The sequence below is a fragment of the Cicer arietinum genome, chromosome 4 (assembly GCF_000331145.2).
Source record: "Cicer arietinum cultivar CDC Frontier isolate Library 1 chromosome 4, Cicar.CDCFrontier_v2.0, whole genome shotgun sequence".
Classification (NCBI taxonomy): Eukaryota; Viridiplantae; Streptophyta; class Magnoliopsida; order Fabales; family Fabaceae; genus Cicer; species Cicer arietinum.
This window is the reverse complement of record NC_021163.2, coordinates 16,761,442-16,783,245: the sequence shown is the minus strand read 5'-3', so window position 1 is coordinate 16,783,245 and position 21,804 is coordinate 16,761,442. Positions and strand designations below refer to the sequence as shown.

Sequence of the window (21,804 nt, the reverse complement as noted above, 5' to 3'; positions counted from 1 at the left end):
AACAAATGAGTTATTGATTATTTAATAAATTAAAAATAATTAAAAAATCAAAATACTATTAATAAAATAATAATATTATAAATTATAATAATAATAATAATAATAATAATAATAATAATAACAATAATAATAATAACAACAATAACAATAATAATAATAATAATAACAGTAATAAAATACATTAATAAATAATAATAATAATAATTTTTATAATATTCTAAATTTAATAAAAATAGTAATAGTAATAATAATAATAAAGTAGATTATATTAATAAAATAAAATTAGTTAAATTGAACCAATAAAATACATTAAATAAAAAAAAACAGAAAATTGAAGGAAAAAATACATCAAATTTATATTTTATTATTATTATTATTATTATTATTATTATTTTCATTAATTTTTGTTTATTAGATTAAAAAAATAGGAGAAATTTGTTATGATAATGTGCCAAAAAAGAGGAGGAATTTGTTATACTAATTTGCGAAATCGGAGGAAGTTGTTATAATAATTCGATAAACAAACAAATAGTGAACGTGTGTTCCTGATATTTTGCCGTAAAATAACAATGTATTTTCTTAACAACTTCCTCTAATAGGATTTTGATTTTTTGGCAAATTATTATAATAACTTTCTCCTCTTTGACAGGTTATTATAACAAAATCCTCCTAATTTTCTTATCTAATAAATAAAAATTAATAATAATAATAATAATAATAATAATAATAATAATAATAATAATAATGATAAAATATAAATTTGATATATTTTTTCTTCAGCATTTTTTCTTTAATTTAACGTGTTTTATTGGTTCAATTTAATTAATTTTATTTTATTAATATAATTTACTTTATTATTATTATTACTATTATTATTTTTATTAAAATTTAAAACATTATTAAAATTATTATTATTATTTATTAATATATTTTATTTTGTTAATAGCTTTTTAAATTTTTAAATATTTTAATTATTTATAATTTATTAAATAATAATTAACAAAATTAATAAAATGGCAAAAAAATATATATATAGATGGTCGCATCCCCAGGATGCGATATTGTGAAAGTAACACAATTCTGTATTTTTTTTCAAAGTAGGGCATTTTAGAATTAAAAAGAAAAATAAGAGATATTCATGTCAAAATCCCTGAAAGTTAAGATGAAACAAGTCTAGTATTTCGCATATACACGGAGGAGGTCTCATACGCAACCCTTCGTGGTAAATAAAGGTATTATTGCACAATTGTACAAATTAATTTCTAAAAATAATTAAGATTTATTTAAAGAGATTATATATGAACTTGAAAAACAATTTTATTGTAATGAAAACCAATTTTCTTTAATTTATCTTTTCAAATGAGTGCAAAAAATCTACTATAGCTTTCTCCAATCCATATTCCTCCTAACCCAATTGTTCCGTTTGTAGATATGTTCTTCATCTCCCGACAGGCCCTTTTGCAGTTGAAATAAGATTTTGGCATAGGATAAGTTTGTTAATATTCGTTGAACAAAAAAATGTTTAGTATTTAATTTTACTTGATCAGTAAAATTATTTTATATTATTTTAACTTTTTTATTGTAAAAACATTAAATATTTTACGATGATTTTAAATATATAAACAACTGTAATATTCCAATACACTCTTTAAAAAGTTTTAACAAAAAACAATGTTTAAGTTTGATCCGAAAGCACTTTGTAAAAAAGTGTTTACCCGAAATCAACCCATATTTAAGTTCCTATTTAAATGAGGTGAGAAATTTTGGGAAACTTTAAAAAATGAAGGTGGAAAATGGCTCCCAGTAGTTTTGATAGTAGAAACAATTAAAAATATATATTAGCACCGATCTTGTGAATGGCTCTTGAAAGACATTATAATGTGTTTTCAGTAAACATCAGAAACGGCATTTTAGTCCTCAATTTCAACTAGACTGAATGGCAGCAAATCTGACAGGAGAATCTAGTATAGCGTACAACTTGGCCACAAAGCAGCACTACATGTATAATAATCGACCAAAAAAGTTCAGGCACAGCACTAGTTAAATAGACGTACAGGCAGGAGGAATAGGAAATGAAAGCTCGAAGCAAATCACGCAAATGGAAATCATAGGCGACTTATCACAGCTTCCACCTCAGAAGGGGTATAAAGATGGTATGTTGGAGCCACCCTGGCAATGTCAACGTTGTTGGGAGTGACCTAATGTGAAAAGCACAGGAAACAAGTTATATCTTATTCTCTTTCCATTTTAGTTGGGGGAACAAACAACTGGAAGCATGCATTTAGTTTAAACTTTACCTTCTCTTCCATAACTTGCTTCAGAATGGATAAAGCAATAGTCTCAGCTTCTTGAAGAGTCAAGTCCTGCACAAAATAATAAATCAAAACCAAATTCACTTGTTTTCTTGTCGTCTCGATACATCTAACCTGAAAGATAATCTTTAAGCAAATGTTGCCAGTGCATGAACAGAAATTCAATTGACACAAGTATCAAACATAAACTTAAACAAATATCAATATGATTTGTAAGTGAAATGCCAAAAAATGGGAAGAAATGTACTACAGTATACTTACTTGGAACAATGGTGACAGAATAAAATCAGATTTTTATAATCATTGTGACAAGGTTTTGTTTTATTCTCATGAATTAAATGAAAATAAGGTTAATCTTGATTGCAAAATTTAATTTGTGACTTCAGATAAATATATTGTTTGAGAGTACTGCTCCAAACATGTTATTCGTAACAGTATTGAGGTAATTAATATAAAACATGTTTTCATTCTTCTCAACATATGCTGCCAACTTCCAGATCCAGATAAAAACTCCTCTTATTTTTGGGATATGGATTCTCTCCATTTGTGCAGAAAAAGGAAATCTCCTAATTTCTTATCTATTTAACAAGTTGAGATTCTCCAAATTTCTCAAGAAATGGAGGGCTTCATTTGGAGTAAGAAAGACTCATAGTGGATAGTGTATCAAATATTTTTCATCATTTAATTTTGTTCAAATTTTTCTTAACCGCAATGTCTTTCTCTCTCCTAGTGGAGCCCTCTATTTTTTTAGACTCATTAGTTGACCACTGCAATGATCCTCTGGATGGCCAGGTCTCTGCATTCTTCTATGCCCCGACATAAAAATTGGCAGCCTCTGACACATTTTCTCAAACTCTTTTGCTTTTACAATTTTATAAACGATTCCAAATTTGGGGGTTAGGATTTGCTGTTATTGTATTTGGTGAATCTCCTGTTAGCATAGGATTCATGTGGCTGTACTCTTATTTACCTGTAGCCGCATCAGGAAGTCAGGGTGGGGTTGGGCACAGTACATGGGTGGCTGGAGTACAGAGGAAAACTGATGACCAACAAGTTTATCATCTGAAATGTATTTTATTTTAAAAAAATATAAAATTGATTTTAAAATAATTATATCTCAGCCGTTGTTTTGATTTTAGCCATGTGTTGAATCTGCATGTGCGGAACTGGAGATCTCCATTTTCTCCACAAATGAAGAGGATCAAGACTTATTTCTGTGTTTTCACTCCCTTTTCCACTTTCCAATCCCAGATAATAATGTTCACACTTTAAGCAGAATAGAAGATTAAGAAACAACCCACGGTAAGAACATGGATACCTTGTTGTATTGTTCTTGCAGAGAGCTGTCAGCACCTTCTGATCCTGAGCCAATAGCTTTTGCATTGCATTGCCAAAATGTGCCAGAAGGATCAGTGTAGTATCTGCAAATCAGAACATTTCAATTCAGTAAGAACAAGTCCAGAATAAATAATCAGCAGCAATAAACTAAATTGTATCATCTAGAGACTGAAATAATAGAGCCTTCTCCTACAAAAGCAAAAATGCGCATGTTGTGCGTTTATTTTCTGTTTAAACAATGATCAGTTTGTAGGCGATGGGCTTGAATATGTAAACTGCTTACAAATTACAATCGAGTCGTAAGTCCTTATAGGTAGGTGAGATACCAACTACGTCCAATTATTTCCATTACGGTTCAAAAGGTGCTAATTTGCTACCATGAACTGGTTTGAACTGAAGAAACAAAAAGATCGATATATGTTTTGCTCTGAGTTTAACATGCAGTGTAGACAGCTGAACCAAACTAAGTAAAAAATGTATTGCGCACACATCAATGGTAAAGTAGGAGGTGTATTCCTGAACTGTAGCATCATTCTCTTCAATAAAGGAAATCATAAGAAAAAGTGAAAAACTACACGACTATGAAATAATTGCAAAGATCCTCGTAGTTTCTCTGGGAAAAGAAATATAAAGGTAGGGAAGTGATGAGTGGATATGATATGTTACTTCCAAGGAACCAAGTGAAACAAAAACGAGAGAATATTACAGAAAAGGAGTTTTTGGCAAAATATATCTGATTTAGAAATGATTTAATATCCAAGCATTGCCGTTAGAATCACATGAATCGTATCAAAACATCAAGTTGATAAGTGGTCACTTGTCAACCACTCTTTGCATATATGAATAACCAGAAAATGTGTGATTGTTCTTAAAATATTTTTCAGCAGTCCTTTCTCTGAAATTTCACTGATCCCCAGAAAAGAAAGTGTAGCATAAAAGGAACAATAGCATCAATTCAAAAAAACCACCATATCACAGATTCAGAAAAACAAAGAAAATGAGTCCATCACATGACCCACAAATAACCATTGCTTGGATGGAAAATATACTTACAGACTAGGTCCATTCTCGTCATGACCAGCAATCAGAAGAGACACTCCAAATGGTCGAGACTGCCAAAGAGAAAAAATAAATGGCAATCACCACCAATTAGCATCTTTTACAAAAGAAAAAATGTTCATTGGCCCATGCAACCGAACCCATAAATACATGATTCAATAACAACCTTACACGACAATAAGGACTTGCACCTTTAATAGGAATGTTACATATTCGGCAATAGATGTAAGTTTAGGATATTAGTGCATCACAAAATTCTTTAGTAACAAGAACTCAGTTTATATCTCCAAAAACCATTCAGCAAATGCAACACACAAGGCAATGTATCTAGCAAATATGTAAATAAAAAACAAATTAACACAAAAATCAAAGCTAAAAAGTTCTTTACCATGGATTCTTCATCACCTTCACCAAAGCGCAAGGCTAGGTCACAAAGAGCTTGAGTTGTGGACTCAACCGTCATCGGTTCACCGTAAGAGAACCTATGATTCTGTGAACAGTAATTAACCAAAACATATCAATCATTAACCAATCAACTACCTACAATGTCCTATGGGGATAACAATACCTGAGTTTCAACTCGTGCATGCTCAACAAGTGTACGAGCATCAGCAATCAATCCACTCATTGCACAACCTATGTGGTCATCAATTTCCATAATTTTCTCTACACTGCTGGGCTCCTGAAAACAGAAATTTTACACAAAACAATATAATGGATGTTTCTTGCAAGCAAATAAATCACAATATAAATCAGAAGTGATCAAAACAAAACTTTCATAACTCTTCATGTCAAATCAATAATAGAAGGAGAAAAGATCATCAAGCTAAATAACACTATTCAAGGTATATGACTAAAAGCAAAACAATCATTATATCTAAAGTTAAACACCACTAATCAAAATTCAGAAGTACATCTAGAAATCAATCTATTGTAAGCACATCAATGATTTGTACACACATCTTTCTAACAAGACATAGTCACATTGTACACTAATAGCTATTAGTAGTGTTACAATAAGATGGTAAAATTTCCACTAAACTAAAGTAATAAAAAATTAACTAAACGGAACAAGAACGGACCAGTAGAGGTGAAGTAATACGCTTTTCGACAGCAAGAACCACGCCCTCTTTGGTCTTCAACCCAATTGCGGTTGATCCAAGCTGCAATCCATTAAAAAGTAAAAACCCATTCACAAATACTAGAACACGGAACAGATTGTTCTTATAGTTGTTATAAACCCTAATGTTATTTAAACAGAATAAGAGATCAAGGGAAAACAGCATACCTTGATGGCTTCGATTGCATATTCAACCTGAAACAAACGGCCTTCGGGAGAAAAGGTGTTGACTCCTCGGTCATACTCAGTCCTAATTCGTTCACATAATATGAATTAATTAGACCTAGAAATTAAACCCTAATAATACATTTTAGGAGAATACGTGTTACGAATGAATGAAATCGAGAGAAACCCTGAAATGCAAATTTGTGTATGAGAGAGAGAGAGGGTTTCACCTTGTGAGAAACATGTTGGATTCTTCGAATCGGTGAAATAACTGCTGCAAAAACAAAAAAAAAATGACGGTGGCGAAAGAAAATAGAAATGAAGACGGAAAGAGAAAAGTTTGGTTTGGTTTGAGATGGGAGTTGAGTTACCTAAAGGACGATGACTGGCTCGGTGGGTTTGCTCTTTCTTTCACTGTGGTTTAGTTGTGAGGAAATATGTGTGGGCTTTTGCTTTTTATTTTATTTTATTATTGTATGCTTTCTTGCTCAACAAGGGGCTTGTAAAAATTACATATAAACTTTTTTAAAAATCAATCAAACCAAAAATATTGTTTTCTTTGTACTATTTTTAGAGTCCTCTAATTGCAAAATTACTAAATATTTAATGTGAAAGATAGTTCAATTTTTATACATTGACAAATTACGATCAATTAATTATGAGTATGATTTAAAAAATAGTTATAAATAAAAGTCAAATATTTTTAATGATATGAAAATTATGATTAATTAATGATGTAAAAAAATATTTACCTAATAGTTTTTATAAATTAGATCCAAAAATAAGATAAAATATTGGACGTTTTAATATCAATTTAATTAATATTGTAGTCGGCTTAAATAGTCTCAAAAGTGAAGATACATTACCACTAAATTTATATTGTAATTTTTGGGTAGAGTTTTTTGAAAAGTAAACTGCCAATTTGTTTCCTCAAATTGTAAACGTATGTCAAAATGTTCCTTCAATTTTATGTTACATCGAAAAGTTTTCTTATTTTATTTGACGTCAATCAAAATGTTTTATTCGATAATGAGCTCCATTAGAAGTGTTGATATGTTACATTAAGTGACATAATAACACATAAACATGAATGTCACATCATAGAGAGTGTTTTAATGGTTAATAGACCTAGTAAAAAGGTCAACTACTATTTCTTCTGCTATATTTTCTTCCCCAAATTCCTAAATTCCCAATCCATAAATTGCACCATCCAAAATTGTTTTTGTTGATGATTTCGAAGTTTTATATGTTCGAAATCATCTATTTTTGTTGATGCATTTTTATAAGTTTTTTAACATTTGTTTGTGTTGTTGATTCATATTTTAACCTCTATTTTGTATGCATTAGAAGTTTAGTGTTTGCATTTAGTGTTGATGTATTCTTAGGATGATTGATGAAATTAGACTGGTTTACTTTGTTTCTCAGTTTGGTTTACCATATGTCCTATTTTGTTTATAAGTTATTAAACTTTAGGGGCATTTTACCTACTAGTTGCAAATTTTAAGGAGCTTTTTGCTAACCAGTTGAAAATTTCATAGAGCATTTCAACCTTTTAAGTAATTCAAATTGGAGATTATTTTGTTTGATTGTTTAAACTTTTACAGATAATTAGTGATGAACATTGAATCTGACCACCACCCATCAATGGACCAACACCATCTCCACAATCTTTGAATGGACCATCCTCCATTAGAGGACCAACATCTTCTTCACAAACTTTCACTCGATCAATGTGAATTCTTATTATATTACTTGTTTTACCCTTTTATAAATTGATTACCACCCTCGTCCATTTTCTGATGATAACGAATTATAAATTTAGAGAAAGAGGTGATCGTTAGATATTGCAATTTTTGAATTTTTTGACGTGAGACTTTAGATAAGAAGAAACAATTGTTAACCTCTTTACTATGTTTATGTACTGTCAAAATATTCTATTTGACGTGACATTCACATTTATGTCATTGTGTCACTCTACTTGACAAATATATCTGATAGGATTCCTTAACTGGTGAAACATTTTTATTGATTTCAGACAAAATAGGAGAGCTTTTTTAAGTAGGGTAAATTTGAGGGAGCATTTTGTTAGACATTTACCATTTGAGGGAGCAAATTAATAGTTTACTCAATTTTTGAAAAATAAACGGCAATTTTTGAGTTTGGTTTTGATACATATCGGAGAGTCCATAGGTTAAAGAAAAAATTATATTTAAAGATAAAGATTGTTGTATTATTTATTATTTATTTTATTTACAAACTAATTAATTTGTGTTGTATGTTTTTTTTTCAACGGTCAATCTTTATAATAAATATTGTTAACATTTTTATTGAGAATGAACGTCGAATTCACAAATACCATATCATTTTATTCTCTAAATTTTATGTATCAGACACCAAATCAACTATATATTTTATATTTATTTTAGATGTTTAATAAAATTATTTATTTTAAATATAAAAAAATGTCCAATCAACGTCATTTATATAGTCATCAAATGCAAGTCAAGAAAATAAGTGACTTCAATATTTTTTTGTTAAAAAACTCATTAAAGTTTTTTAAAATTATACGGATATAAATAAAAAAAATTGAAAAACTAAAAGTAAAACGAATTTTTGTCATTGATATTTTCATTGATATTTTGTCCTTATTCTATTTGTTCAATTTTTCCATTTGTACCAATATTTGTTTTTTTTTTTAAAAGCACCATCTATCTCATTTCATTCATTCATTATCCACACTCAGGCCCGACTTCATGAATGATGTAAGCTCCATTCAATTATCTTCATCTCAATCTCATTGTACTGTTACATTTACATTAATCCTTTAATAAGCATAGGATATGATACTATTATTATTAAGAAGGGTCATTTTTGTCACTTTGATTTTGAGTTAAATTAAAATTAAGGCGAATAATCCTGATGTTATCAACAGGTTAAATTATATATGCACATTGAACCACACATTTATAGAACCAAGATGTTGCATGAACGAATCTGATTGGAAAGCAAATGAGTCCAGTGGCGTGGCCTTGAAGAAGTTCAAGAAAGACAGCGTTTACATTGACAAAACTGGCAACTTAAGGAACTTCAATCACAAGAAACTCTCCAGGAAAAAATGTATTAACAACTAATGTTATGCTTTAGGTTTTAAATTGCAGTGTTACACTATAAACCTTTATATTGTAGTAGAATGTGGGCACGTGTGGTCAATGCAGTTGCAATTACATGTCTTTGTGTGTGTGATTGAGAATTGTGTTGTCATTTTCTCTGTTCAGGTGGTTCTATGAGAGGAAGAGGATGGAAATTTGGTTCTGGATTTGTTGATGGGATTTTCCCGGTATTGAGTCCAACTGCACATCAGATTCTGGAGTATCTTCAGAGGGATGTGGATGCTGAGAGAATTTGGGGTTCACTGGATAAGCTTCCACCTTCTCTTGATGTATGGGATGATATTTTAACTGTGTCTGTTCAACTTCGGATGAGAAAACAGTGGGATTCAATTATTTCGGTGAGAAAAACACATGCTGCTGTATAGTAATCCTCGCTTTAGTTACGAAGCAATGACACATACACGGACACTGGGCACGACACTAAGACGTAGACACCGATAATTTAAAAAAATGAAAGTAATTGAATGAAATCATATGTATGGGTGTCAGTAGCAAACATTGACATATGTCAGATGCCAGACATCTTCAATCTGAAGTGTCACTGCTAGATAAGTTAGCAAAACTATTCATGGTTAGCATTTGCCTTTGAATAATGTGATGTCTTATCTTCCCATTTGCAATGTTTCACAATTGAATCCATCTTGCACTCATGATTCAGGTGTTAGCATCTACTTCATAGGACTTGGAATGTGTGACAGTATTGTATATAAATTTTCAATCCTTAGCCAATGACAGTGACTTTTGTTCTTGTTTTATATCAACTTGTTTTTCTTTTTTGGGTTTGGTTTGTGGATTTGTATTGCTAATCATAACATAAGCAAATTGAAATCTGTTCAGATATGTAAATGGATATTGTTGAGGAGCTCCTTTAAGCCAGATGTCATATGCTATAATTTACTCATAGATGCTTTTGGACAAAAGTTTCTATACAAGGAAGCAGAATCCACATATCTTCAGCTTCATGAAGCTAGATGCATTCCAAATGAAGATACCTATGCACTTCTCATAAAGGCCTATTGTTTATCTGGGAAGCTACAAAATGCTGAAGCTGTATTTGCCGAAATGCGAAATTACGGCCTTCCTTCAAGTATATTCCTTCATAAATAATAATGTTTTTGGACAAAATATATTTATATTTGTTTATGATAACTGGAAATTTTATGATTCTTGTAAATAACTAACAAGTAATCAGAATAAATAATTCAGGCTCGGTTGTGTATAACGCTTACATGAATGGATTGATGAAAGGAAGAAACTTTGACAAAGCAGAAGAGGTTTTTCAAAGGATGAAGAGAGATGGTTGCAAGCTATCTACTGAAACTTATACAATGTTGATAAATTTATATGGGAAGGTAAGCTTTTCACTGTTATTTTTTTCATGTAAAATAAAACCTTCACAACTAGAAAGAAGGTAATTTTTTATATGTCCTAAATGCCAGGACCCCTAGTTAGAGCTAGCATGATGCAGGATGAATTGGCATCAAGAAAACCTAAGATCAAAATAGTATTGTTTGTTTTACTTGTGATTTATGGGACTAAATGTGACATTCATGTACTTTCTTATATAAACATCATCAATTCATACTTTGACAGTGGAAAGTTTCACAACAAAGACAGTTATGTTAATTGAATTGAGATTTGAATTTATGCAGGCTGGTAAATCCTTTATGGCCTTAAAACTGTTTGATGAAATGATAAGCCAAAAGTGCAAACCTAATATTTGCACATATACTGCTCTAGTGAATGCATTTGCCAGAGAAGGACTATGTGAGAAAGCAGAAGAAATATTTGAACAAATGCAAGAAGCTGGACTTGAACCTGATGTATATGCTTATAATGCCCTCATGGAAGCTTACAGGTTGATACGGAAGATGATATAAAATGCCTTCTTCATTGATTGATGAATATATTGTTTATCCCTTAAAACTTTTTTGTTCTATCCACTCAGAGCTTAACTCTTATGATGTGTTTTTTATTGTGTCTTCTACTGTTGTGACTGTCAACGATTTCTTTTGTTTTTCTTACACTGTCCACTTATGAATCATTGACACAGATACAATCACTAGACACGACATTGATACTTAGACTCCGGTAGTAGTTTAAGAAAATGAAAGCAATGGAATTGTAAGATGTGTCGATGTCAAATACTGACACATAGCGAACACTGGACACACATTCGATATGAATTGTCGGTGCTACATAGCTCTCCACTCATTTTAGGGATGTTTGTATTTGACTATGGTATTTTTCATTTAACAATAAATGTAAATATATAATGGTTTATATATCTAGAAAAAGTTAATGATTTTTCTTCCCACAACAGCCGTGCAGGTTTTCCTTACGGGGCAGCAGAAATTTTTTCGCTAATGCAGCACATGGGATGTGAACCAGATAGAGCCTCATATAATATCTTGGTGGATGCATATGGGAAAGCAGGTTTTCAAGATGGTAATGATCTGTTTTGGAAAGTTATCATTTTGTTTTGTTTATTCACATAATCTTTTGGATTGTTTTCATAATTTGCATTTGTCTGCAAATAACATTACTTCAACACTCCAATACCATCTTAAAATTTAATTTGGACGTACTCATCCTATAAAACCGATTTTTAAGGTGAGGAAGGTCTCCAACTTATAAACACATTTTCAACCTGTTGAAGTTGTGAGATTTTAGAGAAAAGGAGAAGAGAAAATAATAATGGTTTGAATATTATTGGTAATAGCTTTATGCTAAATTGATTACAAAAGATTCAATTCTAATCTCTATTTATAGAGAAATATAGACTCAACCCTAAATCAGGAATAAATCATAATAATAATGAGAGATATTTTAAGATATCTCTACGATTATAAATTGATCCTAAGAAATAACTCAAGATACTCTAATATAATATAAAAGATTTTATAAGATATTTTCTAATATTTTGACACTCCCCCTTAAGCTAAACCTTACTAAGCTTAGCTTGTTACAAGATAACAATGTTTTGCTTCGCAAAATAATAAAAAAAATATGGAAGGGCAACTCAAGGATGCAAGTGAAGTCGGAGAGAATTGCTATAAATACAACCTAGCCAGATAGTCAGAATGATCATCAGCATGAGAGAAATTCATGGCAAGCAATTGAACAAAGCCAAGTCCGTCCTTCTAAAAAACTGCATTTGAAAGCTTCAAACCAATAATATCAGAGACTCAAAATATTTAACTTGAATTTACTTCAAGGAGAGAGAGAGACATGCTTCAGAGAGAGAAAGACAAGGCCAATACATATGGGACAAAGATAGGGTCAGTGTATCTGGGACAAATTGGCAAACTATATGCATGTGGCTCGAAAGAAAAACATAAAACAGATCTGGAACCAGGGAGGAAAACTCAATCTAGACGACTGAAACATTATGCCGGAAGACAAACATACGCGTCTGAGCTCGAGGCTGTTGGTGGCGGCTCGTGAAATGAACACAACGGATCTTGGAGGCACATGAGTTGCGTGGAGCAACTTTTGACCTAAAATAAATATGAGTTGTGTAGATTGGGAGATTCCACACAAATGAAAGTGGTTGTGTCGGAAAACTTTTCCAGCAGCGATGGTAGGCAGCAGTAGCAGACAGGGCAGCAGCGACGACAGGCAGCAGACGTCGGTGGAAGCAGATCTACTCGCATGAGAGATTAGCAGCGCGTGTGACGGCTTTTTGGCGACGCACTTTCAGGAATGACCTGATTTTGAGATGACTGCTATTCGCAGGAAAATTTGCCGAAAATAGTGGCAGCGGCGGCAATAGCGAATTGAATAGAAAACGAGTGAAACGTGTTGGAGAAAAGAAACTATGATTATATTCCCTAACTGTTGGGAACTCGGCAGCGGAACAACGGCAAAATTGTTCAAGGAGGATCGAAATAGGCTCTGATACCATGTTGAAGTTGTGAGATTTTAGAGAAAAGGAGAAGAGAAAATAATAAGGGTTTGAATATTATTGATAATAGTTTTATGCTAAATTGATTACAAAAGACTCAATACTAATATCTATTTATAGAGAAATATAGACTCAATCTTAAATCAGGAATAAATCATAATAATAATGAGAGATATTCTAAGATATCTCTGTGATTATAAATTGATCCTAAGAAATAACTCAATATACTCTAATATAATATAAAATATCTTATAAGATATTTTCTAATATTCTAACACAACTCATTTCTTATCTAATGTTAGCCTCTCGTCAACATTATGACTTATAGATTATTTTGCTTTTACACAAGCCATACTGTATATTGGCTTTGGAAAATAAAGTAATGCTTGGAGTTGGTTCAACCAATTTTGAATAATTTTATACTTTTACTTTATCTGTTTACCTATGTGATTAGTCTAACACATGTTTTCTTTCTCTCCCTTTTGAGTGAAACATATAGATGCCGAAGCTGTTTTTGAAGATATGAAAAGAGTTGGAATAACACCAACAATGAAATCCCACATGGTACTTTTGTCTGCCTATTCCAAAATGGGCAATGTGAATAAATGTGAAGACATTCTCAACCAAATGTGTAAATCAGGCCTAAAACTAGACACTTTTGTCCTCAACAGCATGCTGAACTTGTATGGAAGATTAGGCCAATTTGAAAAGATGGAAGAAGTTTTAACAGTGATGGAAAAAGGATCATATGTAGTTGATATTAGTACATTTAATATCTTGATACATAGGTATGGACAAGCAGGGTTTATTGAGAAAATGGAAGACTTGTTTCAATTACTTCTTAGAAAAGGCTTGAAACCCGATGTGGTCACATGGACTAGTCGTATTGGAGCTTATTCTAAAAAAAAGCTTTATCTAAAGTGCTTAGAAATATTTGAAGAAATGATTGATGATGGTTGTTATCCAGATGGAGGAACAGCAAAGGTACTTCTTGCAGCATGCTCCAATGAAGATCAGATTGAGCAGGTTACTAGTGTTATTAGAACAATGCACAAGGATATGAAGACTGTTTTGCCAGTAGCATAAGTTTTTTGAAAATTTTTACACTGGTAGTAAAAAATATAATACATCTAGAAAATTTATAAATAAAATTGAAATATTTAATCATGCAGTTTATAATTAGATGTGAAAGTGATTCTGATGCAGGAGAGAACTCTTGTTTATACATTAACCACATTGGTATGCACGAAATGAATATTTTTTGGGTTGACTTAGTATACAATAAATGCCATCTGTTTACCAAAAAAAAAGTTGGAGTGGAATCAGTTATAATTTAGATAAATTAACTTAGACTTTGTGGTGTTTCATAATAAAATGCATAAATAAGACAAATAGTACATTAATTACATATAAATAAAAAGGTGAGTGCTTCCGTGAACATGTCTATTATAGATCAATGCTTAAAAATTATTCGAAATTCTATGATGATTGGCGATGCTCACCGGAAGTAGAAGTTAACGATCATCTTCGTTGTTATAATGGAAACGGTGATCTAATCGATGTCAGTAGAAATACTTCTTTCTGGTTAGATAATCAACTGGATGGAGAAGGTTGTTGTGTGTGAGTTTTAGCTGTTTGTTTGGATTGGTTATTGATAAAAAAAATTGATTGCTGGTATATTTACTCTTGGGTGGCGAGTGGGTGGGGGGGGGTTTGGTTTTGAGGAGAGATCTATTTGTTTGGAAGAAAAATTTGGTTTTGGATTGCATTTCGTTGTTTGGATTCAGTGGTAATGCAACAATATTTGGCAGACACGTGGAAGTGGACAGAGGATTACTCTGTCAGATACATCTCCCAACACTTGATGAACCACATTTTGGAAAGGATGATCAATGCGACATCATGTGGAATAAGATGGCACTTCTCAAAGTCTCTGTGTTTTCCTCGAAACTTTTGAGTAATAGGTTGGGGACTGTAACACCCCGTTTTTCAAAGCGAGGGTATATTTTTTTTTTTAAAAGAAATTAAAATAAAACAAAGTAAAACAAATGAGGAAATGTCTTTGGATAAATAATTGAGTCATTATAATTTACGCAGCGGAAAAGTTTCTCCAATTATAAATCCAAAACATTTACATAACATCAAATGGTACATGGAACCCATCCAAAGATGATATCAAACTGATAATATTTGTATAAGTACAGTTTTCCAAACTAAAAATACTTCAAACCAAAAAGAAGGACCCCTAGTCCCTATACATCATCCTAATCTGATCATCCTACCAAAAAGCTATACACCCTGAGTAATCTCCACGCGCCCCGTGAGATCCTCCTAACGTAACAGCAGTCAAGCGTTCCCATCTCCATCCCTGTCCGTAGGGTACGAACCGGTAGGGCCGTCCTGACTCTCATCTGAGGGCAAAGCCCAGATTTCCACAATAGTTGTAAAGGGTCACCAACCAGAAAATAACAGTTAACACATAGCAATTAAGTTTTTTGAATGCTCAAAACAACTTTTCAACTAAGCATGCACCTTAACAGGATTTTCAATATGCGAAAAGTTCATACAGTACATTGCCAATGAAAATGAAGGTAAAATGCAGTTCTCGATCTCCTAATTAACACATGATAAAACAAGACATGGATAGTTTCATGAGCAATTAAACATACAACTAAAAATGAGGATTTTCACTGAGCCAATCGATTGGGCAATCGATTGGGGTGAAGATTTTTAATGAAAATAGAATCCTGGGCTGAATCAATCGATTTGGCAATCGATTGACAGGATAACGGAGCCCCTGACTTAATACCAATCGATTTCCAAATCGATTTCCTGAAGGTTTTTAGTGAAATTTTGAACTCTGGCTTGATTCAATCGATTGGGCAATCGATTGACAGGATAGCTGAGCCCCTGACTTAATGGCCAATCGATTGGGCAATCGATTTCGAAAGGGATTTTCAAAAAAACTGATTACAAAATCGATTGGCTAATCGATTTTGTTCATTTGGCCAAGCCCCTGACTTAATACCAATCGATTGGGAAATCGATTTCCCTGATCATTTTTCCAAAAATTCATGAATTAACCTAAGTCATTCCTAATCAAGTTCACAACTTAACACTTAGCAATTTCTACGCGATTACCACGGCAATTGGGATCTCGATAACCATCATACTTACACACAATAATCAACACATAACACTTAGCATTTTCAACGCAATTAACACGATAAATCAAATTCAAATCACTCAATCATAAAACTCAATCAAACACGACTCGTGTGCCAAGCACCCTAATGCAATGCGTATATGCCAAAATGCATGGACTCGGAATTCCAAACCAAAACCCTCCTCGAAGGGCCGTAAATCATAATTGTACCGCCTATCGCAGGCCAAAGTACCAATTACCGAGGTGCCACCTATCACGGGTCAGCACGATTTACTAAAATGCGTAAATCATAAACGTACCACCTATCACGGGTCAGTACAGTTTACCGAGGTGTCACCTATCACGGGTCAACACGATTTACTAAAAGAAAAAGCGGGAATCGTAAACGTACCGCCTATCACAGACCAGTACTGTTTACCTAGGTGCCACCTATCACGGGTCAGCACAATTCACCAAAAATGTAAATCGTAAATGTACCACCTATCACGGGTCAGTACAGTTTACCAAGGTGTCACCTATCACGGGTCAACACGAATTACTAAATAGTAAATCGTAAACGTACAACCTATCACGAGTCAGTACAGTTTACCGAGGTGTCACCTATCACGGGTCAACACGAATTACTAAATAGTAAATCGTAAACGTACAACCTATCACGGGTCAGTACAGTTTACCAAGGTGTCACCTATCACGGGTCGACACAATTTACCAAATGAAATGCATGAGCATACACAGACTCCATTCACAACAATCGTTAAGCAAATGCAGATATTAAAAGATTCCCCATTTTTAATACCCATTTAACTTAAACGACTTTCAAACAACATTAATTAAATAAGTCATTAAGAGATTCCCCGTTCTTAATACCGATTTAACTTAATGATTTTCAAAACAAAACGTTAAGCAAACAGTCATATTAAGAGATTCCCCATTCTTAATATACTTTTGACTTAAACGATTTTCTCGCAAAACATTCAGTAAACGAGTCATTAAGAGATTCCCCATTCTTAATACTCATTTACCGAAACGATTTTCAAAAACGATAGTTAAGTAACCGAGACATTAAGAGATTCCCCATTCTCAACGCCCAGTTAACTTAAACATTTTCCTCAAATACACATTAAGTAAACCGAGGTATTAAAAGATTCCCCATTTTTAATACTCGTTTAACTCTAATGGTTTTCAAATTCCACAGAAACAAATTCAAACATACTTTCACATTCAAACCATAATTCACAACAACCACACCAATTAACAAACATCAAGTACGAACACACCAAATACAACGAACACAAATCACGCAACATAACACCCAGATACATCAAATTTCATTTACCACGAAACATTCATCACTATAAACAAAACCTAACTCTAAGGTTTTTACCCATAACGCACTAGTTTCGTTTTTCCCCAAATCGATACATTTAACCCTAACAAATTCCTTCCCACACAACTACAGATAAGTCCCTAATGCAAGCTAGAAGTTTGGAAGGAGCCCTTACCTCAACGTTAGCTTTAACGCGCGTTTCCGGTACCGCGAGTAATTCCGGTAAAATCTCCGCTCGCAACGCCGCTTCCAAATTAGTTCACTAGCACCGTAGCGTGGTGGTGAGCAACTTTCCCTTCTATCTCTTCGAGAAATGAGGTTTGGATCTAGAAGAAACGGAGGGGTTTGTGTTTGGATCTCAAAACCGTTTTTCTTCGTTTTCGAATCAAAGAGGAAGAGTGGAGTTACGAAAACCTTGGTCTAACTCACACCCAACCTTGGGTCACTAACTTTGAAGAAAAGGAAGCAACGAAAACGAAAAATGGAGAAGGATGGATTTTTGGTTTTCACGTGAGATGTTCAGAGGAAGGAGATGGAATTTGAGATTTTCCTTCCTTTCTATTTCTTTCCTTTGTTTTTCCTTTCTTCCTTTTTCCTTCCTTCCTTTATATACTATTTTCTTTTCCTTTTCCTTCCTTTCTAGTTTTCCTTTCTTTTTCCCTCCAAACAAACATATATAAATATAATAAATATAACTTAACAAATATCTCAAAATCTAGATATTTATTAAATTACCGTTTCACCCGAAACGCCTTAAATTAACCGTAAAGTATTTACCGCAGTTAATTTCAATTTATTTATCGACGAGAAATTCTAATTGGCATCGAAATATCTTTTTGATTATAAAACTCCAAAATATTATTAACTTTGACTTAAAAGCCTCCGAGCCAAAATCCAAAATATACCAAAAATACATAAAAGGTACTTTAAAATTATGGGTCTTACAGGGACTAAACACCACTTGGCTAGACGCGACATACTAGAAAACCAATCTCTTCTTTGTGTTGGTGGGTGCACCAAAGAAGAATCATTACAACAGTTTTCTTTTAAATGCCATTTTTTTGGTCGTGTGTGGTATGAGATTCTAGTATGGTTGAACGTCCAAAGTGTTTCATTCAACGTTGCATCTAATCACGTGCGACAATTTGAAGACATATTCTCCACAAACAAAAAGGTGCACAAAAAGATATAAGCGATCTAGTTGACATGGATTTGATTTATGTATAAATAATGTAATAATTGTGTGTTTAAACAAGTGAAGTTCAACTTAACTTAGTTAGTAGATCGTAACAAAGTGCATTCGTGATGGTTTCATAAATCAAAGTCGAATGACTTTTATTTTAACTTCAATCATTGGTGGAGTAACTCAACTGTTTGTTTTGGTTTGGAGTCTTTATTGCTTAATGTTTGGCCGATTATATTTCAAGTTTCATTATATTTTTTGTATAGTTGGATTTGTAATTTCTTATTCGAGATGTAAACTCTATTTCTCTGATTTTTTTAGATACACCTTGTACCTTGATTAACCTTTTTTAATTTATATTTTCTTTGACTTGTTCATTTTTTTTCCTTCTTATTACACAGTTTACTATTTATTGTTCTCTCTTCTTTGAATTTTATTAATTTTTCTCTCTCATACCACTAACGAAAAATTATTTTATAAAATATAATATAATCTAAGGCGTAAGAGTAATTTAATTGATTTTTTTTTTACAAAATTAATTTAATTGTGTTGTTAAAGCTATTTCTGTTTTGGTTCGTGAGTTAACCGAAAGCCATTTTTTTAGTATGAAATCTAGTCTATTTCTGTGCACTCCTCCTCTGATGACCAACAGTGAATATAGTCTAGTCTCAAATGTCTGTTTTTATTTATTTATTATTATTATAAAAAATAAAGTGGCTGTGCCACGAGCAACACCTTTTTCTTTCTCCCAATTTTCTATTTACCTTACTTGTGCCATGAGCCCCTCGTGTTACACGAGCAAGCTAACACCAAAACAGAGTTTTTTTCTTTTCTTTCCTTTATGATGGGAATGATAAATATATGATTCGACTGTTATAAAGTAAGTTGGTAAAATAAAGTTTAATTATTTATGAGTGATTATTATTGTGTAAATAATATTGTAATAGAAAACACATTGATATCCAAACAAATAAAGTTTATTTTTTCAACTCAAAAATCAACGAGAGCTAAGTCTAATTAAATGTGTTAAAAACTCTTACATAAATTGAGATTTAAATCTTAACTATAAAATATATTAAGATGCCTCAAATAAGACCACCAATAAAAAATACTTGAAAAAACTAAAAGCAAAAATAAGATGGTCCTTTATCTAATTTAGTTAGTTTATTATCATTATTCCTATTATTATTATTATTATATTTTGATAAATATGTTTTTTTTTTATAAATAAAATGGTAATAAATTTGTACTAAGATCTCATGTTCGAATTCAATTCCCGTTATCAAGTTAATAATTTTGACCCAACAGATGTGGAGCCAAAAATAAATTTTAATATGAGATATAAAATAAATTTTTTTAAATTTTAACTTGACATTATTTAATTAATTTAATATTATTGAGATAATATTAAATTTTAAAAAAGTTATATTTTTAAATTTTAAAAATATTAAAATACAAGATATTTTTATTAAGTAAATTATATCGATATTTTTTGATTAAATAACTTTTTTTATCTTTCATGTCGGTCAAAAGTGATTGTTTTAATAATCTTATCTGCGGACCGACTCCGGTCAATTAAGCTAACATTTACACAAATATATTTTTTTTCTTTCTTTTTTTCTATATATATTACCTATATTTTAAAACATTAACAAATTTATCATTTTTTAATTTTTATTAAAATTGTTGACGTGGCTTGCCACGTTATATTTTTTATTTGTTTTTTAAAATTAAGATTCCCAAACAATATTCATAATAATCTTCATCACCACTAAACCCATAAAATATCTAAAATAAATCTCTTAATTCAACAATAACCTTATATTAAAATAAAAGTTAAAACTTAAAATTATAAAACTCCATGAATTACAAGCATTGACAAAAGTTAGAGCGCTGGTTTACAGTGAATAAATTTGGCAGTGTGCAAGTGTAATTTGTAATTATTTTTTAAATTGTTTGAAGATGATATTTATGATATATAAATGTATCAATTTGATTAGATTTTTTTTATAATATTTGTAAGTTTCTTAATTTATAAAAACAGTAATTGTATAACAGAAGAATAAATTGAATAAAAATAATTAAAAAAATTATAATAAAATTAGTGATTTTTACTCTAAAGTATATCATAAAAAATATGAGTGTTTGGTTGTATACACATATAAAAAAGTTAAAATAAGATACAAATGATTTTCTCTCTAAAAATATTAAAAAAAGTTGAATGATTGTTTGTATACATTTGAATATAATATATATTTTACAATCATTGATTTGAGATATATTTGTAAGTATTGATTTTTATATGATAATTATTTTTATTTTTCTTTTGCTTTTTACTTTGAGTATTACTATTTCTTTATTTATTTTTTTCCTACTTGAATGAACTACTATATCTTATATTTATTCTTTTTTGACTAATTAAATGAACTACTATGTCTTATATTTATTCTTTTTTGACTAATTGAATGAAATTGAATGAACTATTATATCTTATATTTATTCTTTTTTGACTAATAAAATGAAATACTATATCTTTTTTTTTTTACTAATTGAATGAAATATTATATCTTATATTTTATGTTTCAAGTCTTATTTCCATTTAAATTTTCGATAACTAATTCTTAATTAGAAGTGTTATGCCACATGTTTTTTTCAAAAAATATTTAGATTTAATTATTCTTTTTTGATATTATATATAATGAACAAATTCAAAGTACTATTTTTTAAGAAAAAACACGAAATAATATTGGGAATGATAAGACATCACTATGATATGATTGTTTTTGCCGTTAATTGAAACTATGATCTGATTTTGATTAAATATTTTCTTTTATATTAGAGGAATAAAATATGTATATGAGCACTAATAAGAGAAAAATGAACACAAATTATATATTATTTTAAAAATATTTAATAAAACATTAAAAAAAAATATTATTTGCTGTTTTTTTTTTTTGCAAAAGCTTGCTAATTTAAATGACTATGTTTCAATATTTTTTTTTATTTTAATTTAAATTTTATTAGAATATTTGTGCATAAGTTTAATTATTGATTTTT

General features: G+C 31.0%; 2 protein-coding genes across 4 annotated transcripts; one reads left to right on the top strand and one right to left on the bottom strand.

Annotated features, from left to right (window-relative positions):
• Window positions 1-1,807: 1,807 nt before the first annotated feature.
• Window positions 1,808-6,472, bottom strand: LOC101493198 (proteasome subunit alpha type-5). 3 transcript variants are annotated; one of them, XM_004497105.4, is made up of 10 exons: window positions 6,366-6,472; window positions 6,225-6,268; window positions 5,998-6,079; window positions 5,792-5,872; window positions 5,278-5,391; window positions 5,098-5,199; window positions 4,704-4,762; window positions 3,631-3,733; window positions 2,298-2,363; window positions 1,808-2,198 (listed from the first exon to the last, which is right to left on the bottom strand). In XM_004497105.4, exons 2-10 carry the CDS (start codon window positions 6,236-6,238, stop codon window positions 2,106-2,108), a joined length of 714 nt encoding a protein of 237 aa, XP_004497162.1. In that variant the 5' UTR covers window positions 6,239-6,268; window positions 6,366-6,472; the 3' UTR covers window positions 1,808-2,105. The 3 variants fall into 3 exon arrangements, with proteins under 3 accessions (XP_004497162.1, XP_004497163.1, XP_073223953.1); XM_004497106.4 differs by having other exon boundaries at window positions 6,225-6,265; window positions 6,366-6,469; XM_073367852.1 differs by lacking the exon at window positions 6,366-6,472 and having other exon boundaries at window positions 6,225-6,360.
• Window positions 6,473-8,619: 2,147 nt separating this feature from the next.
• Window positions 8,620-14,341, top strand: LOC101492866 (uncharacterized). Its single transcript, XM_004497104.3, has 8 exons — window positions 8,620-8,756; window positions 8,927-9,111; window positions 9,270-9,502; window positions 10,002-10,251; window positions 10,371-10,516; window positions 10,817-11,022; window positions 11,488-11,612; window positions 13,571-14,341. Exons 1-8 carry the CDS (start codon window positions 8,752-8,754, stop codon window positions 14,155-14,157), a joined length of 1,737 nt encoding a protein of 578 aa, XP_004497161.1. The 5' UTR covers window positions 8,620-8,751; the 3' UTR covers window positions 14,158-14,341.
• Window positions 14,342-21,804: the final 7,463 nt, after the last annotated feature.

Coding starts and splice junctions, on each gene's coding strand:
- LOC101492866 (XM_004497104.3), top strand. Junction 11,023..11,487: donor GCCCTCATGGAAGCTTACAG/GTTGATACGGAA, acceptor TTCCCACAACAG/CCGTGCAGGTTTTCCTTACG. Junction 11,613..13,570: donor GAAAGCAGGTTTTCAAGATG/GTAATGATCTGT, acceptor TGAAACATATAG/ATGCCGAAGCTGTTTTTGAA.
- LOC101493198 (XM_004497105.4), bottom strand. Junction 5,392..5,791: donor GTATTACTTCACCTCTACTG/GTCCGTTCTTGT, acceptor TTCTGTTTTCAG/GAGCCCAGCAGTGTAGAGAA. Junction 2,364..3,630: donor TGCAAGAACAATACAACAAG/GTATCCATGTTC, acceptor TATTTTGTGCAG/GACTTGACTCTTCAAGAAGC.